Source organism: Aulostomus chinensis, chromosome 15 (assembly GCF_037954235.1).
Source record: "Aulostomus chinensis isolate RoL2024-O1b breed Wild chromosome 15, RoL_Achi_v1.0, whole genome shotgun sequence".
NCBI classification, from domain to species: domain Eukaryota; kingdom Metazoa; phylum Chordata; class Actinopteri; order Syngnathiformes; family Aulostomidae; genus Aulostomus; species Aulostomus chinensis.
This window is the reverse complement of record NC_141334.1, coordinates 926,888-945,150: the sequence shown is the minus strand read 5'-3', so window position 1 is coordinate 945,150 and position 18,263 is coordinate 926,888. Positions and strand designations below refer to the sequence as shown.

At 42.7% G+C, this 18,263-nt stretch overlaps 1 protein-coding gene across 2 annotated transcripts; it reads left to right on the top strand.

Moving 5' to 3' along the window:
• The first annotated feature begins 4,464 nt into the window (after positions 1-4,464).
• LOC147248103 (cullin-5) lies at positions 4,465-17,864 on the top strand. Of its 2 annotated transcripts, none has more exons than XM_086227051.1 (19): positions 4,465-4,560; positions 7,804-7,913; positions 8,004-8,103; positions 9,058-9,234; positions 9,367-9,508; positions 9,615-9,760; positions 10,945-11,025; positions 11,958-12,051; positions 12,924-13,054; positions 13,429-13,536; positions 13,614-13,678; positions 13,769-13,901; positions 14,228-14,359; positions 14,455-14,578; positions 15,001-15,176; positions 15,822-15,983; positions 16,151-16,269; positions 16,603-16,726; positions 16,817-17,864. In XM_086227051.1, exons 1-19 carry the CDS (start codon positions 4,537-4,539, stop codon positions 17,009-17,011), a joined length of 2,343 nt encoding a protein of 780 aa, XP_086083177.1. In that variant the 5' UTR covers positions 4,465-4,536; the 3' UTR covers positions 17,012-17,864. The 2 variants fall into 2 exon arrangements, with proteins under 2 accessions (XP_086083177.1, XP_086083176.1); XM_086227050.1 differs by having other exon boundaries at positions 11,958-12,096.
• The last annotated feature ends 399 nt before the right edge of the window (positions 17,865-18,263 follow it).

Below are 18,263 nucleotides of genomic sequence, written 5' to 3'. Positions count from 1 at the left end.
TACTTACATATACTACCACATCTATAGAAATAAGCTGAGGTATATCTATATAAGTATATCTATAGAAATAAGGTGTAGTATATGTAAGTATATCTATAGAAATAAGGTGTAGTATATGTAAGTATATCTATAGAAATAAGGTGTAGTATATCTATATCGGTATATCTATAGAAATAAGGTGTAGTATATGTAAGTATATCTATAGAAATAAGGTGTAGTATATCCATATAAGTATATCTATAGAAATAAGGTGTAGTATATGTAAGTATATCTATAGAAATAAGGTGTAGTATATGTAAGTATATCTATAGAAATAAGGTGTAGTATATCTATATCGGTATATCTATAGAAATAAGGTGTAGTATATGTAAGTATATCTATAGAAATAAGGTGTAGTATATCCATATAAGTATATCTATAGAAATAAGGTGTAGTATATGTAAGTATATCTATAGAAATAAGGTGTAGTATATGTAAGTATATCTATAGAAATAAGGTGTAGTATATCTATATAAGTATATCTATAGAAATAAGGTGTAGTATATCTATATAAGTATATCTATAGACATAAGGTGTAGTATATCTATATAAGTATATCTATAGAAATATGGTGTAGTTTATATAAGTATATCTATAGAAATAAGGTGTAGTATATGTAAGTATATCTATAGAAATAAGGTGTAGTATATCTATGTAAGTATATCTATAGAAATAAGGTGTAGTTTATCTATATAAGTATATCTATAGAAATAAGGTGTATTTTATCTATATAAGTATATCTATAGAAATAAGTTGTAGTATATATAAGTATATCTAGAAATAAGGTGAAGTATATATAAGTATATCTATAGAAATAAGGTGTAGTATATATAAGTATATCTATAGAAATAAGGTGTAGTATATATAAGTATCTCGACAGAAATTAGGTGTAGTATATCGATATAGGTATATCTATAGAAATAAGGTGTAGTATATCGATATAGGTATATCTATAGAAATAAGGTTTAGTATATCTATATAAGTATATCTATAGAAATAAGGTGTAGTTTATCTATATAAGTATATCCATAGAAATAAGGTGTCGTATATCTATATAAGTATATCTATAGAAATAAGGTGTCGTATATATAAGTATATCTATAGAAATAAGGTGTAGTATATATAAGTATATCTATAGAAATAAGGTGAAGTATATATAAGTATATCTATAGAAATAAGGTGTAGTATATATAAGTATATCTATAGAAATAAGGTGTAGTATATATAAGTATATCTATCGAAATAAGGTGTAGTATATATAAGTATATCTATAGAAATAAGGTGTAGTATATCTATATAGGTATATCTATAGAAATAAGGTGTAGTATATATAGGTATATCTATAGAAATAAGGTGTAGTATATATAAGTATATCTATAGAAATAAGGTGTAGTATATATAAGTATATCTATAGAAATAAGGTGTAGTATATCTATATAAATATATCTATAGAAATAAGGGGGGGGGGGTGTCCTGGAATTAAATAAATTCCAAACAAGCCTGGAAAACCCTTCTTTATACATCCTGTTTTATTAATATATTCAAGTTCATATGTATATACCCTCCATTGTGAATACCTCCCACCCTCAACAGCACTGTTTACAGTTTATTTTTGATTTTATACCTTATTTCTATAGATATACTTATATAGATAAACTACACCTTATTTCTATAGATATACTTATATAGATATACTACACCTTATTTCGATAGATATACTTATATTGATAAAATACACCTTATTTCTATAGATATACTTATATAGATATACTACACCTTATTTCTATAGATATACTTATATCGATAAACTACACCTTATTTCTATAGATATACTTACATAGATATACTACACCTTATTTCTATAGATATACTTATATATACTACACCTTATCTATATAAGTATATCTATAGAAATAAGGTGTAGTATATCTATATAAGTATATCTATAGAAATAAGGTGTAGTTTATCGATATAAGTATATCTATAGAATTAAGGTATAAAATCAAAAATAAACTGTAAACAGTGCTGTTGAGGGTGGGAGGTATTCACAATGGAGGGTATATACATATGAACTTGAATATATTAATAAAACAGGATGTATAAAGAAGGGTTTTCCAGGCTTGTTTGGAATTTATTTAATTCCAGGACCCCCCCCCCTTATTTCTATAGATATACTTATATAGATATACTACACCTTATTTCTATAGATATACTTATATAGATAAACTACACCTTATTTCTATAGATATACTTATATAGATATACTACACCTTATTTCTCTAGATATACTTATATATACTACACCTTATTTCTATAGATATACTTATATATACTACACCTTATTTCTCTAGATATACTTATATATACTACACCTTATTTCTATAGATATACCTATATATACTACACCTTATTTCTATAGATATACCTATATAGATATACTACACCTTATTTCTATAGATATACTTATATATACTACACCTTATTTCTATAGATATACTTATATATACTACACCTTATTTCTATAGATATACTTATATATACTACACCTTATTTCTATAGATATACTTATATATACTACACCTTATTTCTATAGATATACTTATATATACTACACCTTATTTCTATAGATATACTTATATATACTACACCTTATTTCTAGATATACTTACATATACTACACCTTATTTCTAGATATACTTATATATACTACACCTTATTTCTATAGATATACCTATATCGATATACTACACCTTATTTCTATAGATATACTTATCTATACTTCACCTTATTTCTATAGATATACTTATATATACTACACCTTATTTCTATAGATATACTTATATATACTACACCTTATTTCTATAGATATACTTATATATACTACACCTTATTTCTATAGATATACTTATATATACTACACCTTATTTCTATAGATATACTTATATATACTTCATCTTATTTCTAGATATACTTATATATACTACACCTTATTTCTATAGATATACTTATATATACTTCACCTTATTTCTATAGATATACTTATATATACTACACCTTATTTCTATAGATATACTTATATATACTACACCTTATTTCTATAGATATACTTATATATACTACACCTTATTTCTATAGATATACTTATATATACTACACCTTATTTCTATAGATATACTTATATATACTACACCTTATTTCTATAGATATACCTATATCGATATACTACACCTTATTTCTATAGATATACTTATATATACTACACCTTATTTCTATAGATATACTTATATATACTACACCTTATTTCTATAGATATACCTATATCGATATACTACACCTTATTTCTATAGATATACTTATATATACTACACCTTATTTCTATAGATATACTTATATATACTACACCTTATTTCTATAGATATACTTATATATACTACACCTTATTTCTATAGAGATACTTAAATACCTGTTCTGTTACTTTACTCTATCTTGTCATTCTATCGCTTGCTAACCCAGTAAAGACAGTAAAGAGCCTTGAATCCTTGAAGATGTCGGTGTGCAGCTCCGGTTCTCCTCCAGTGTTTGCGGTGCCCTGATGAAGTCAGCATCACTCTCAGAACCTTCTCGTTTTCATGTTCGTTTGTTCAAACGTGGCCTCCATCACGTGCTGGGTCTCGATCTCTGAGCTCCAGCTTGAAAGCATTCTAAGGTTTTCTGCTTCACCCGAGGGGAGGATCTAAATTCAGATTATAAAACCATGAGAAATTATTCTCTCAAGTCCGCAAACAGCCTCGCTTCCAAAGTTCAGCCTGACATTTATCTCTGGAGTCCTCACTCTTATCCTCAGACGAAGGTTGGGATCCTCCTCTCGCTGGTGTGAACGTGCGTTTGGCCAACGGTACCGGAGGAATGACGACACCACCTGCTGCCACCGTCCTTGAAGCTGCAGAATGTTGTCCTGCCCTCGGCTTCGCTCTCCTTGTGCTAAACTTGCGCCAGACGGAGGCGAGAACACGGTGAAGGTTGCTGGATGAACCAAGAAAACACGGAAACACTCCGAACTCTGTTATCGAGAATAGTTCATTTTATGGATGCACAATTCATTGTAAAAAGTCATTGTTAGAACAATACGACATGCAGTACTGAAATCAAAGGACAGCGCAACAAATGTCGGACTGCTTGTGTTTCAGTTGAACCGTGAACCCAAACTAACTCCACAGTAGCCTCGATATGGTTTTGTTATTATTACATTTGGAAAAAGGTTGCTTGTGTTGTTGTTGCTGTTTTTGTGGTTTTGCATTCACGTTTAATTAAACATTCTTATTCTGCTCGTGTCTTTTAAACGTTGCAATAAAAAAAAACTTTAGAAATCAACGAACACGATGAAACTTAAACGTTAACTTGAAACACATCGCGTATCCAGAAAGAGCAGGTGATGTTTCGCTTCATACCCGATTCGCAGTTCACGCGAGATTTGACGAGAGGATAAGTTGAGGGAACATGGCGACGTCTAATTTGCTAAAGGTAGGACCCACTTCAATTCAATTATTTGTATTTAACACTCGCCGAGGTGCTTGACACTGTGCGGTGTAATGCTGCCGTTTTATCACCGGAGTGAACCGACAGCCCGGTACACCTTCTCGCGACAGCGGCGTCAATGTGGACCGTAGCTGGGAGTTAAGTTCCATCTGGCTAACATTAGCTCCTTACCACTGCCTTAGCTGGCTAGATGGAAAAGCTACAACACAGCTACAACATGAAGGGAAGAGGTAGACACGGGAGGAGACGAGGAGGCACGGAGGCAGGGAACGGGTTCGGAGAGAGTTCGTTAGCTAAAATTAACCTGGTAACTGTGCGTGCGCGAGCCGCGGGGCTGGTATCATCTGTCACTCAGAGGCACAGGAATCTGCAGCTGACGAGCCCCTTCAAATCCACGCCAGAGGCTGCCAGCAGCGACTGCCCTGGTCGCCCTGCTCACTGGCTGACCGGTAATCCCCTGCTGCTGCCTTGCTAACCAGGCAGAGGCTGACAGGCATCTTTGGCTCGGAGTCTCCTTCACTCATCGGTCACATCTCGGCCGGAGAGCCGCCGGCGAGGCGGCACCGCGGGACCGACTGGAGCTGCGCACTGACCGGCAAACGCTACATGTGATTCAGACCTCCAGATGGAAATAAGCTCTCAGCAGCAGTCCCGTTTTTGTCTCCTCAGAATTGAATTATCTTTTCTTTTTAAATTTCCAGATGATTGACTTTTGACCTGTTTCTCCCACCTCCTCTCCACTCGTGGGGAAATGGAGCAAAAATAATAAATGGCTGAGAGACAAATGACCCCCAGAGATGAGATGCACGGACCCAAAGGCATGTCTGCGTCTGAGGAGCTGGACAGCATCAGTGGCTTGATTCTAGGATATTGAATTGTTATCAGACAACAAGAGGAAGGAGGAGCTGAATCCCAAAATTAGGAGAGAACAGAGGAGATAGTTGCTCATTTCTGCAGTTTCTGATGATGATGACGACCACGAGGGTGGTGTGTGTGTAATATAACTTTAATTTTCTTGTAGAGTCAGAATTGCACTCTGTGCGGTTTGGACCTTGTGGTGTGGTCGTGTGCTGAGTGGTTAGATCCTCTCACTCAGGCAGCTGCAGCTTTAATGCTAAATACATGGAAGGTCTCTCTGACTCTTGTAAAGTATCAAATTTGGAGAAACTCTAAACTGCTGAATCTTTGAACAGCCACTTTAATAAAATTCAAGCATTTAGGCTTTTCCATACAATGTCCCTTTGAGAAACTAATTTACGACTTAATTTAATAGTCTTTGACCTCCGTTAGGGTTTCCCTCTCTGAACAGCTGGGGTTTCGACTGATAATGCAGAGATGGAAGCTGATGAGATTTTATCCATCAATGCCATTTTATCCATTATCTCTCTATTTGTCTTATAGCTGACAGATTTTTTTGTCACGTTCCTTTAACAATTCAAAGTCAGCCTATAGGTTTGTAGGATTAAAAGAGCTGTTTGATAGCTGTTCATTGATTCCAATGCCTAATTACTTTTTTGATTCCCTCATTGATTGCTGGTAGTTTTTCAGTGAGGGGAACAAGAGCAGGCCTACGCAGATCCTCAGCTTATTTTCCAGGAGTCTACACAGAGCAGAACCACTCTAGATCAAATGCAGGCATGTCTGCCTTTAACATTTGAATATGTCGTAGACACATGACGTCGTCGATCCGCCAGGAGAAACTCTCACAAATGTCGAAAAAGAATTTACAAGCTGGTAGGCAAACGATGTTGATTCTCCCAGTTGAGGATCCCCGCGCTCTCACGATTCTGGTTCTTGATTCACAGCCGGCATAAAATGTTTTCTCTTTTGTTATTGGGCTGATAGAAAAGAACAGAAAACCAACAACATCTGCTGTGGGCGGCGTCCACCAGGGACCAGGTTCCTCCTACCAGCATCCTCATCTAGGACACTGACATGAATGTTATAGGTCTCAACAATTAGTCAAAGTTTTATCAAAATTTGAAATTTTTGAAATAACTAAATGGCAGGAGGTGCAATATTTGCTAAAGACAAAGATTATTCAACATATCTGCAATGATATTCTACAAAGTAAAGAAAACATTTTTTTCGGTCCAGAATGATTCCACAAAAATCAGGGTGTTTTCATTTCATGCCAACCAACAGTTGTTTTTCTTTTTATCAGAATCTCAACAATGACACAAGAATGGTCGTTCCATTGTTGCGCTTAGTTATCGTTTCAAATTGCCCTCCCTGATTGGTGTGTAGTGTGGAACTGGGGCTCAGTTAGCATGCAGGAATGCTAAAACAAACATGCTTTGGTTGGCAAATGGAGTTTTGCATTGCACATTTTGAGGTCTTTGACCTTACAAGAGACCAAGTCTTGGTCTCTGCTGCGTCATTCGGTCTCCCAGCTGTGTGCGCCAAGCTGTTGAAGAGATCAATTGGAATGATCCTCTTAGAATCATTTTCTATCACCAAAAAAAGTCTCAGGTCAGTTATGAAACTGCACACATTGAACTTAAAGCTGATGTACAGAGAAAACCAGAAGGAACAAAGAAGAGTCCTTGATGTTGTGCTGCCAGAGAGAACCACGGGGCGCCGCCGACGAGAGTCCATCGTGGATCATGACTTCATTTTGATACTAAGAGCACCAAACTGGTCCAAAACTGATTCGGGGCGTCTTGATTTTGTTGCTTCCTTATTCATGTGGAGTCACTGCTCAAGTAAATGGCCCAGGAGACTTGCACGACACATCATGTTCTTTTTTCAGTGTCCTAGGCTACAATAATGTTTCATATTTTTCAAAACTAAACATTTAAGTGTGAAACTGCAAACGCGAAAAAGCAATCGCATGCGACAACTAAAACTAGTAAGTAACAGCTAGTAGTAATTCAGGCGGAGGAAACGGACCACCAAGACCAACAGTCAGCAGCAAATCTGCAATTAATGGATACTTCCAATAGTTTCTTAGGTATTCCAGCAAAAAAACTGTGTGGCCCACTGTCCCTCGATGTGAAGGGCAGTCACTCCCAACTGCGGCTCTGCTAAAATTCAGGTCCTGGTCTGGGGTCTGGGGGGGGTCTCTATTCTGTGATGACAGGCAGGATTCCGCGTAACTGACATCCATTTTAATATTTCAGAGAAAGGTATCTTGCTGTATTTCCCCATGTTTGATGAACAAGCCTAGCAATTAAAGCTCATGAATAGCTCTTAACATGTAATTTGTTCCCTCCTGTCTTTCCCCAGAACAAAGGCTCCCTTCAGTTTGAGGATAAATGGGACCTGATGCGTCCCATCGTACTGAAGCTGCTTCGGCAAGAGTCTGTTACCAAACAACAGTGGTTTGACCTATTCTCGTAAGTTTATTGTGACAGCGCAAGCCTCCATATCAAGTTGTAGAGGCAAACCAGAATGACTGACACTGTTTAGCCTCTTTGCTTCCACAGAGACGTCCATGCAGTCTGCCTGTGGGATGATAAAGGTCCAGCTAAGATCCACCAGGCCCTGAAAGAGGACATTCTAGACTTCATCAAACAAGCACAAGCTGTAAGATGAGGACCATGAGGGGATGTTGTCTTAGTACATGTGAAATGCTGCTGTTTTAAGTCTGAAGTTCATTCCTGAAGCAGCACGGCACATTTTGTGAAACATGTATATTGTCCATCTTCCTTAGAGATGAGAAGATGGAGACCCTTCTCTCCTCCGTGCTGCAGTAGGGCGCTGAAACCAGAGACCTGCGTCAGTTAGCTTAGCCCAATGGCTGGTAGTGGGTGGGACGTGTTAGCATCAGCTAGCTCAGGCCCAGACTAGTTAGCTTAGCCCAATGGCTGGTAGTGGGTGGGAAGTGTTAGCATCAGCTAGCTCAGGTCCAGGCTAGTTAGCTTAGCCCAATGGCTGGTAGTGGGTGGGAAGTGTTAGCATCAGCTAGCTCAGGTCCAGGATGCTGGTGTGTCCAGCAGGAATCCTCCTCCTCATCATCATCAGTAGCAGCAGTCGCTCTTCTAGTCCTCAACAAACCTTTGGTTCTGTTGACCCAAGTTCCAGTGGAGCTTTGGAGGTGCTGCGTCAAATCACTGCGCCCAGTCAGGAAAGTAGTTCCGGCTACGTGTCTGATTCTACCACTACAGTCAAATGTGACGTTTGACCCTCGTTTCATGAATGCAGGCAAAGGCTCTTTCATTCATCGTGCTAAGCTAACTAGCTGGCAGCTGATTTCTGTGGGTCTCAGTTCTCTAACGGAGCAATGCGGAGAGAAACATATTCATCTTCTTCTCTGGTGCAAGAACGATGGACAATAATCGTATGTGCGTTGTTTTGACTACTACTGAAACTACCAAGGACCTCAAATTTCAAACTAACGACACCTTCAAAAGATAGTTGGTTAAATCGGCATGAGGGCTTCCTCCCCACTGACCTCTGTGTTGGCCCTTAAATGGTTACTCTCGATTGTCCATGCGTTCCTGCATTTGTTAACCAAACTTTTATGTGACTCTTTCAAAGCGGGTGCTGAGTCATCAGGATGACACGGCGTTGCTGAAGGCCTACATCGTGGAGTGGAGGAAGTTTTTCACACAGTGTGATATCTTGCCGAAGCCTTTCTGTCAGCTGGAGATCACTTTAATGGGCAAGCAGGGCAGCAACAAGAAGTCCAGCGTGGAGGACAGTATTGTGCGCAAGGTGAGGAGCAGCAGCAGGAGTGGACACTCACCAGATCCTGCTCTTTAGGTTTTCTCTGTCACCTTTAGCTCTGGGGTGCATGTAGAGATTTGTCACATCATTACTGATCCTCTGCTCTCCGGGCGACTGCAGCTGATGCTGGACACATGGAATGAATCCATCTTCTCCAACATTAAGAACAGACTACAAGATAGTGCAATGAAACTCGTCCACGCCGAGAGGCTGGGAGAAGCCTTCGATTCCCAGCTGGTCATCGGCGTACGCGAGTCCTATGGTGAGAAGCAGACTGACGCCAGCTGGGACACTCTGATAATAAGGCTAAAAAACCTAGCAGCCATGATGAATGTTTGTGAACAACTCCTTAATTTTCCCCCGGGCAGTTAATCTGTGTTCCAATCCTGATGACAAGCTGCAGATCTACAGAGACAACTTTGAAAAGGCGTATATGGATTCTACTGAGAGATTCTACAGAACACAGGCACCGGCCTATCTCCAGCAAAACGGCGTCCAAAACTACATGAAATATGTGAGTATGAGTAATGGAAGTAATTAATCCCTGAAACCCAGATAGAAGTTTGCGTTGTTGAATGTCCAGTTCCCTGCTCTCAAAGGTGATGGGTTTTCAGTTGAATCCCAGAAATCATACCTGCGGTTCATGCAAACTTAAGTTTTGTTCTACAGCATCAAATATGATGGCAAATACCACACCTGTGGGTTTTGAAGCTTTTAATGTGTCTTAAAAACAACCGTCTGTCACAAGTGAGTCTCCAGAGGTTGAAGACATCAAACTTCACTCCTGCCTGGTTCTGTTGGGACAAACTGGGTTCAGCCCTCCAAGGTGGTACCCCGTGAACTCCTGTAGTCCCAAAAAACCCTCAAACGGTTCTGCGTGTTGGGGGAGAGCCACCTGGGAGACATCCTCGCAGCCTTGGCTTCCATGCAGTCATGAATGTGATCAACTCATGTGATTGTACACCTTTAGGCTTCAATCACACATCGTATCGGCTCAGAGACGCGCTCGCCTGCACATGCGCTCTAATTTGAGCTGTTAGCGATTCTTCTGCTACATTCCTGTTTTGTTTTGTGCCCCTCGTGTTGTTCTAGTGAAGCTGAGGTGAAAGTAGCATTTTCAGTCATGCTGCTGGCCAGCTGATTCGAACTGTGGTGCTGATTGAAATGACACCTCAGCTCTCAGCTTGTGTTTCAGTGAAACTGAGAGAAAACCACACTCACTTTGTTTCAAGAGGAACACAAATTTAAACATTGTGCCTCACTTGTTAAAACAGAAGAATGGCGGCTCTCCTTTCCTGTTGGATGATTTTGGCACTCAGCCTGTTGAGTGGATCCAGTGAGGAAACCAGCAGGATGAGCTGTTGTGGTGGATTTCTTGCTCGTATTCTCTTACTCCAACTAAACAGACGTTTTTTTCCCTGTTCAGACACGCATGAGCCTGAAATGTTCACTCTAGCTGCAACAGTTTGTGGATATTAAATCTTGATCAAACAGTCTCTCAGTATCTTAGAATGTTCAAGAACCCTAAAACCTGAAAAGGTATTCAAATTTGGAAAGCTTTTGACAAGGTGGAATGGTGCGGCCCGTACAGCTGGTTAATGTTATGTTTCTGCCACATGGAGTTTATGCTATGGAGGAATTTACAGGAGGTAAAACAAGTGTATATGATATAATAAATGGATGTGTTTTTGTCACAAGGCTGATTCAAAGTTGAGGGAAGAAGAGAAACGTGCGCTGCGATACCTGGAGACGAGGCGTGATTGTAACTCGGTACAAGCGGTGAGTTGCCTTTCACTCCTTTGCTGTGTAGAAACTCCAGTTTGCTGTAGAAGCCCGTCTGGCATCATTAGCAAGTGGCAATGGTCAGCTAATATGAACCGAGCCAGGAGAAAGTTTAGTGGCAGTGTAACCAATAAATGAACTACATCCCACATCTGATGTTTAACCACTTAAGACATTCAGGCCAGCGGCGAACCTCAACATGGTCGCCCCATCCAAGGCCGCAGGGAGGCAGCGTTCCACAACACCGTGCAACAAATGGTTGCAGGCAAGCAGCCAGCACACTAGCTGTGGTTAGCTACTGCACCATGCTAGCTGTGGTTAGCTACTGTGGCATGCTAGCTGTGGTTAGCTACTGCACCATGCTAGCTGTGGTTAGCTACTGCGGCATGCTAGCTGTGGTTGGCTGCTGCACCATGCTAGCTGTGGTTAGCTACTGCACCATGCTAGCTGTGGTTAGCTACTGCACCATGCTAGCTGTGGTTAGCTACTGCACCATGCTAGCTGTGGTTGGCTACTGCACCAAGCTAGCTGTGGTTAGCTCCAAACATTCCAAATTGGGTTTATTTTACGATTGTTAATTGGTAAGATGACCTATGGCTTGATGGACGCTTTTCATTGGCTGACAAGAAGCAACTATTTTCTAACTCTTTTGCCACATCAACTTCAAGGTGATGTTTCTGCGGTACGTTCACATTTGTCCTCTGCTGCCCCAAAGTAGCCAAGAAGTGTGTGCTGTAAGTTGTTAGGTGTCTGACAAGCTACCTGACCAGAAGAAGAAGTTGCATGAATAAACAGGAAAACACCCAAAATGTTTTGACTGTTATGTTTCTCTGAGTACTTGATGGAGATCCTCTCTCTCGTCTCACTCTCAACACACAATGTGTCTCATATTTTCTGACATAATTGTCTCTCCTCTCTTTTCTCCCCAGTTAATGGAGTGTTGCGTTAATGCGCTGGTCACATCGTTCAAGGAGACCATCTTAGCCGAGTGTCCAGGCATGATCAAAAGGAATGAAACAGAGAGTGAGTACGGCAGGACTGCGTCCACCAAAGGCTCAGCCAGCTCAGGTTTGCACCAGGAAATAGCCCTGAACAAACCTTCCTGTCTGTAGATGGTCTGTGTGTTGTCCTGCATCCACTCGTCTGTGTGGTGACGCGCGGTGGAACCACGCTTGATCTAATCTGTTGCCTTGCGATGGTGGAACTACTGAGTAGTTCAGACAGTTTAAGGGTACTTAAAGAACTGAAGTATTGTAAAGTAACTGTTTTTCACATGGAGAGAGTACTACTTTCTAAGTAGAGTTGCTACACATTTCTCAACAGCTCCTAATAAAAAGGTCTTTCAGTCCTGCAGAAAGGATGCGTCTCATCCGAGTGAGTGAGTTTGCGAGGTCCGATCAGCCTGCGGGTCATTTTGTGTTCGATCCTGAGGATTAGACTTGATCGATTGTTGTTATTGGGTGCAATCAATTCACTCGTGAGCACCTTTTTTCTGATTATTGATGATGAATGTCCTAGCTCAGGCTTTATTGACTGTAAATTGTTGAGCACTCCTGCTCAAGGCTGCATTTTAATTGATCTAATAAATGGATGTATGGTGTCAGCAGTCATGGATGATAATGTTTCTGAATAAATGACAAATTATTGTCTGCTTAAAGTGTGAGAAGCTGAGCAGCACTGGCACATCTGGTCTTCTGTTGATCCGTTGTCTAACCTGACTTGTAGAATACTTGGTTTGGTCATTTAACATGAGAATTGCCATCAGGATAATTTCATTTCCGCCGGTGTGTTTTTGTGACTCCTGTGTGAGTGTCGTCCTGCAGCAGCTCGGCTCCCTCGGAGCTCTGAGGTCTACTTGCAGCAGGAAGTGATGATGTTGCTCTTCCCTCCATCAGAGCTGCACCTGATGTTCTCACTGATGGACAAAGTGCCCAGCGGCATCGAGCCCATGCTGAAGGACCTGGAGGAGCACATCATGAGCGCTGGCCTGGCTGACATGGTGGCCTCCGCCGAGACCATCACCTCCGTGAGTCTCACACGTACACCCGGACTCGGTGCAACTTGAGTTTGACGTTTGAAGTTTGGACTATAATAATTTCTAGAAAATATTTTACGTACCAAGGGTGTCGCTCATGAGATACTTTTACAGTATCTTACGCAGTTTAGGAACTTCTAAAGCCCCCCCAGTTGTCCGAGTAGAAACACTGCAGTGACAAACGTTAAAAAAAAGTCGAGCCAACTGAAGCGTAGAGATGGTATTTTGTCTGTTCTGAGACACCGTAGCTGCTGCACGGTGACTCTTTAGGGCTCATTCTGGAGCTGGTCGACCAACTCAGAGACACCATGATCATCAGAACTCTCTGTCTGGGACTCCAACATCCTGCTCATTCTTTGTCGCAGGACTCTGAGAAGTATGTGGAGCAGCTGCTCACGTTGTTCAACCGCTTCAGTCGCCTGGTGAAAGAAGCCTTTCAGGACGACCCTCGTTTCCTCACCGCTCGAGACAAAGTGAGTGCAGCTTTTAGGAGGTCGTCCAATGATGTCACTTGTGGATCCGACATCTGACGTTTCTGTCCTCTCTGCAGGCGTACAAAGCTGTTGTGAATGATGCCACTATATTTAAATTAGAGCTTCCTATGAAACAGAAAGGGTAAGAGCTGATGATGCCTGTGGGAAAGTCTTTTGTTTTTGTAATCATGAAGATAAACTGTGTGTCAACCCTCCTGACCCGCGTCTACAGGGTTGGTTTGAAAACCCAACCTGAGTCCAAGTGTCCAGAGCTGCTGGCCAACTACTGTGACATGCTGCTGAGGAAGACGCCGCTGAGCAAGAAGCTCACCTCTGAAGAAATAGAGGCCAAGCTCAAGGAAGTGGTGAGCTGGACACGCACGCACACACACGCACACGCACACACACACACACACACACCTGAAGTTGCTATAGGAACTAACAGCAAATTTAGATTGGTTGTTGAGTGTTTTGTGAATGAAGCTCTTAATACAAGTACATCTGTGACCGGCGAGAGCTCTGTAACCACATGACGTGGGATCATTTCCAGATCATTTCATGTGGTTATTATTAGCGTGACAGTAATCATTCACTTCACATGGTGGCTAAGAAGCTTATGCTTTAATATAAATCAGACCTCTAAAGTCCTCTATCAGCAGTTTTCCAGTCATGGCATCTGTGCTTGTTGCAGCTGCTGGTGCTGAAGTACGTCCAGAACAAAGACGTCTTCATGCGCTACCACAAAGCCCACCTGACCCGTCGACTCATCCTGGACATCTCTGCCGACAGCGAGATAGAGGAGAACATGGTGGAGTGGCTCAGGGTACGACCCGGCCGCCTCCACCGTCTTAAACATGAAAACAAAGCTTTTGCTGATCGCCTGGTCTCAACAGACTGTGATGTCATCTGTCCTAACAGGAAGTTGGAATGCCAGCTGACTACGTCAACAAGTTGGCCAGGATGTTCCAAGACATCAAAGTGTCGGAGGACCTCAACCAGTCTTTCAAAGAAATGCATAAACATAACAAGTTGGCTCTGCCAGGTGAGGCATCCACACACACGGTGACAGCCATGGCGTTGGAGGCTGCAGCCACCAACCGTGCCGTGCCGTGCCTGCGAAGGCTCCGTGAACGTCCCTGTCATAAATACAGCTTTGGTATTATCACTGCAGTACAAGCCTGGCGGATGAATGATGACAAGATAGACCAGTTCATCAGTAGCTTGGACGAGAGCTGAGAAATGTATCAATATTTTGGTAGCAGATCAAATGGTGCCGTAGATTTTGGATCTTCTTCTGGTGACACAGCAGAAGTACCGAAGTCGAACGCTTTGACCGACTGAGTGCAGTAAAGTCGTGCTTAGTGAACCTACGGTGCTGCTCTGATCCTCCTGGAAGGAGAAGGAACTACTGTAGTAGTTGGGTCTTCTGTCGATGTTCCTGAATGTGCTGTGTTTCCCGTGCAGCCGACTCAGTCAACATTAAGATCCTGAACGCTGGCGCGTGGTCGCGGAGCAGCGAGAAGGTGTTTGTGTCTCTACCTACGGAGCTGGAGGACCTGATACCAGAGGTGGAGGACTTCTACAAGAAGAACCACAGCGGCAGGAAGCTTCACTGGCATCACCTCATGTCCAACGGCATTGTGAGCACGCGCACACACACACACACACACACTCACACTCACTCACACACACACACACGCATGCACGCACGACTCATTAATTGTTACAATGAAGTTGTGGTTGCGTTGTTCCCCTTTAAGGAGCAGCAGAGGAGCTCCACCTCCGACCGTTTCTGGTGGTGAATTCCATCTCTCATAATAAATGTGATCAGCTTGTTGAGACTCAACTTTGGGGTCCGCAACATGGAAACGTTTGAGAATCTCTAGAGGTCGTCTTAGCCAGCAGGGACCTCCGTGGAGATTCTGACTGACACACAGACACCTTTCAAAAGCACATAAACACAAGAACTCTGACCGGCCCCCTAAATATCAGTGAAGAACTGCATGGATCTCAGAGGGCCGCTCTGGTCCAGATGCATTCAAACCAGCAGCAGAGCTTTGACAGGCAGGAACAGAACAGTCCTGCTGGCGGAGGCCCACTGGCAGGACGGCGCCAACGCAGGAGAGCGTCTCCTTCTTTAAGCTTTAGCGTTGCAACAGAAACAGCAGGTTTGTGTCGTCTGCTTTGTTCCGTGTCGTTCTTTGAGTAATGGCTTTTACTCTGGAACAGCAAGTTCTCTCTGTGAAAGAAGCCTGGATGTGGACTAAACAACCGGATTCTTCCAGATAACCTTCAAGAACGAGGTGGGCCAGTACGACCTGGAGGTGACTACGTTCCAGCTGGCTGTTCTGTTTGCGTGGAACCAGCGACCCCGCGAGAGGATCAGCTTCGAGAACCTGAAGCTAGCGACCGAGCTGCCGGACGCCGAGCTGCGACGCACTCTCTGGGTAAACCCAAGGTCCCCGCCGGACCGCAAACAGCAGACTTGAGACTTGTCTGAGACCACCCAGCACGTTTCTGAGCTGTGGAGCTCACCAAGTCACATCATGTGATCGCGGTTTGTTGGTTTTCTATGAGTTCACCTGATTGGTCCTGCTTGTCTTTCTGGTCACAGTCTCTGGTGGCGTTTCCCAAACTCAAGCGGCAGGTGTTGCTTTACGACCCGGTCGTGTCTTCACCCAAAGACTTCGCCGAGGGAACGCTATTCTACGTCAACCAGGAGTTTTCCCTCATGTAAGCAGTCCAGCGCAGATAAACGTTACAGATTCACCTCAGTTCTTCGCCTCTTATCAATCGCTATCATTCCTATGCATGTGGCTTTGAGTCCAGCTGTGTACAAGTACACCTCTGAGGACCTGCCTACAGAGTCACTCTAGATGTAAGTACCAGCTCAAGTACATGAGCTCAGCCCATCCTAGTCTGACCTGCTCAGAATCGGCACAGAAGCAGAGAGAGGGTTCCTGTGCTTCATTAGAATGAGATCAGCTGACCCGGGGTCAGGTGGAGGCAGGTGGAGCTACACCTCATGGAAACACCGTCTGAGTCTAGTTTCTTTCACCTATGCAGAAAAAACTCAAAGGTTCAGAAACGAGGGAAGATCAACCTGATCGGTCGGCTGCAGCTCACCACCGAGAGAATGAGGGAGGAGGAGAACGAGGGCATCGTCCAGCTGCGGATACTCAGAACACAGGTACGCGGTGGTCATGTGACGCCGCCTACTGTGAACAAATGTTTTCCATTCCTGACTGATCTGACTCCTCCCCCTGTTTCCCACCATCAGGAGGCCATAATCCAGATCATGAAGATGAGGAAGCGCATCAACAACGCCCAGCTGCAGACGGAGCTGGTGGAGATCTTAAAGAACATGTTTTTACCACAGAAGAAGATGATCAAGGAGCAGATCGAGTGGCTGATAGACCACAAGTACATCAAGCGGGATGAGACCGATATAAACACCTTCATCTACATGGCGTAGCGGCACTGCCATGACCTGTGTGGACTTTCAATCAGGCCTGACGGACACTAGAATACTTCCAGGCTCCCCGTCCTCTATTTAAAAAACCCAATCATGTGCAGGGAGGCATGAATTACAGACTTGAGACCTATTTAAAAAACTTCCTGCCTTAACGTCGTGTACAGAGAGGGAGGCTGCACCAAGCGGTTGTTTTTAGTTGGGAGTTCCCTCGCTGTCCAGATGAGGCTGTCCTTGTTTGTTTCCGTTCTTTTGGGATGCCGCGGCGTCACGTTGGCTGGTCATCTGGGCAGCTACTACGACACTCCTGCTCCATGCTCGTGCACGTCAGAAGTCACACTGACGGGAAAAGACCAGGAACTTTTGGATCTCAAAATACCTGCAGTCCGGTTTTAACTCGCCTCCAATCAGGACCGTGAGAACGAGCGTCGTCACTCATTTACGAGGCTGCTTTAACTAGCTAGCTAGCTGGTCAGTCACCGCGGCGACTGCTATCACAATAAAGGTGATCAAACACTTAATTAGGACGTTCAGTGTACAGTGTAAGTGCCAGATTTACGCCTCACAGTTTGCAGGACTGAACCAGTCAACTCTAAACCTCGTCAGACCTCGGTTCCTGGAGGAAGGGTGGCGTGACGCTACGACCCCAGGAACCGAGGTGACAACGGAGGATAACGGGAGCTCAGTCACGTTTGAAAACCCCTGTTTCTCTGCAGGACGCCCTGGAGGAGAGGCTGAGGTCAGTATTAATCATGGTAAATACAGTTCAGCTATAGGAGAGTGTACCATGAGATGTGAATAATGACAAAATGAAATAAACAGCACCTTATTATAAAACGCTCTGCCGGCGTCTTCTGTCTTCCCTCAGACGCCACACGAGCACGCGATGGTTTTACCGTGGAGTCAGGAACACTCGGTCATTACAGTTTTGGTCAAATCCAGACAAAAGAGCAGTAAATTACCATTGTTGAACACCGACATGACAAAATCTGCCTGTCTAATCGCTTTCATCTCTGACTGTGATCAGGTGGGTCCCGACTTTCATCTCTGACTGTGATCAGGTGGGTCCCGACTTTCATCTCTGACTGTGATCAGGAATTCAAAACTCTCAAGTGCCTACTTGGTATTTTGGCCGTGAGCTCACAGGTAGAAACAGGCTTCGATGGAGGGACGCGGGACTACGTAGTACAATTACATGTCTCAAGAAGTAAAAATACAGCTTTACCTGGGTTCACCTGACGTTACTTTGTCTTTG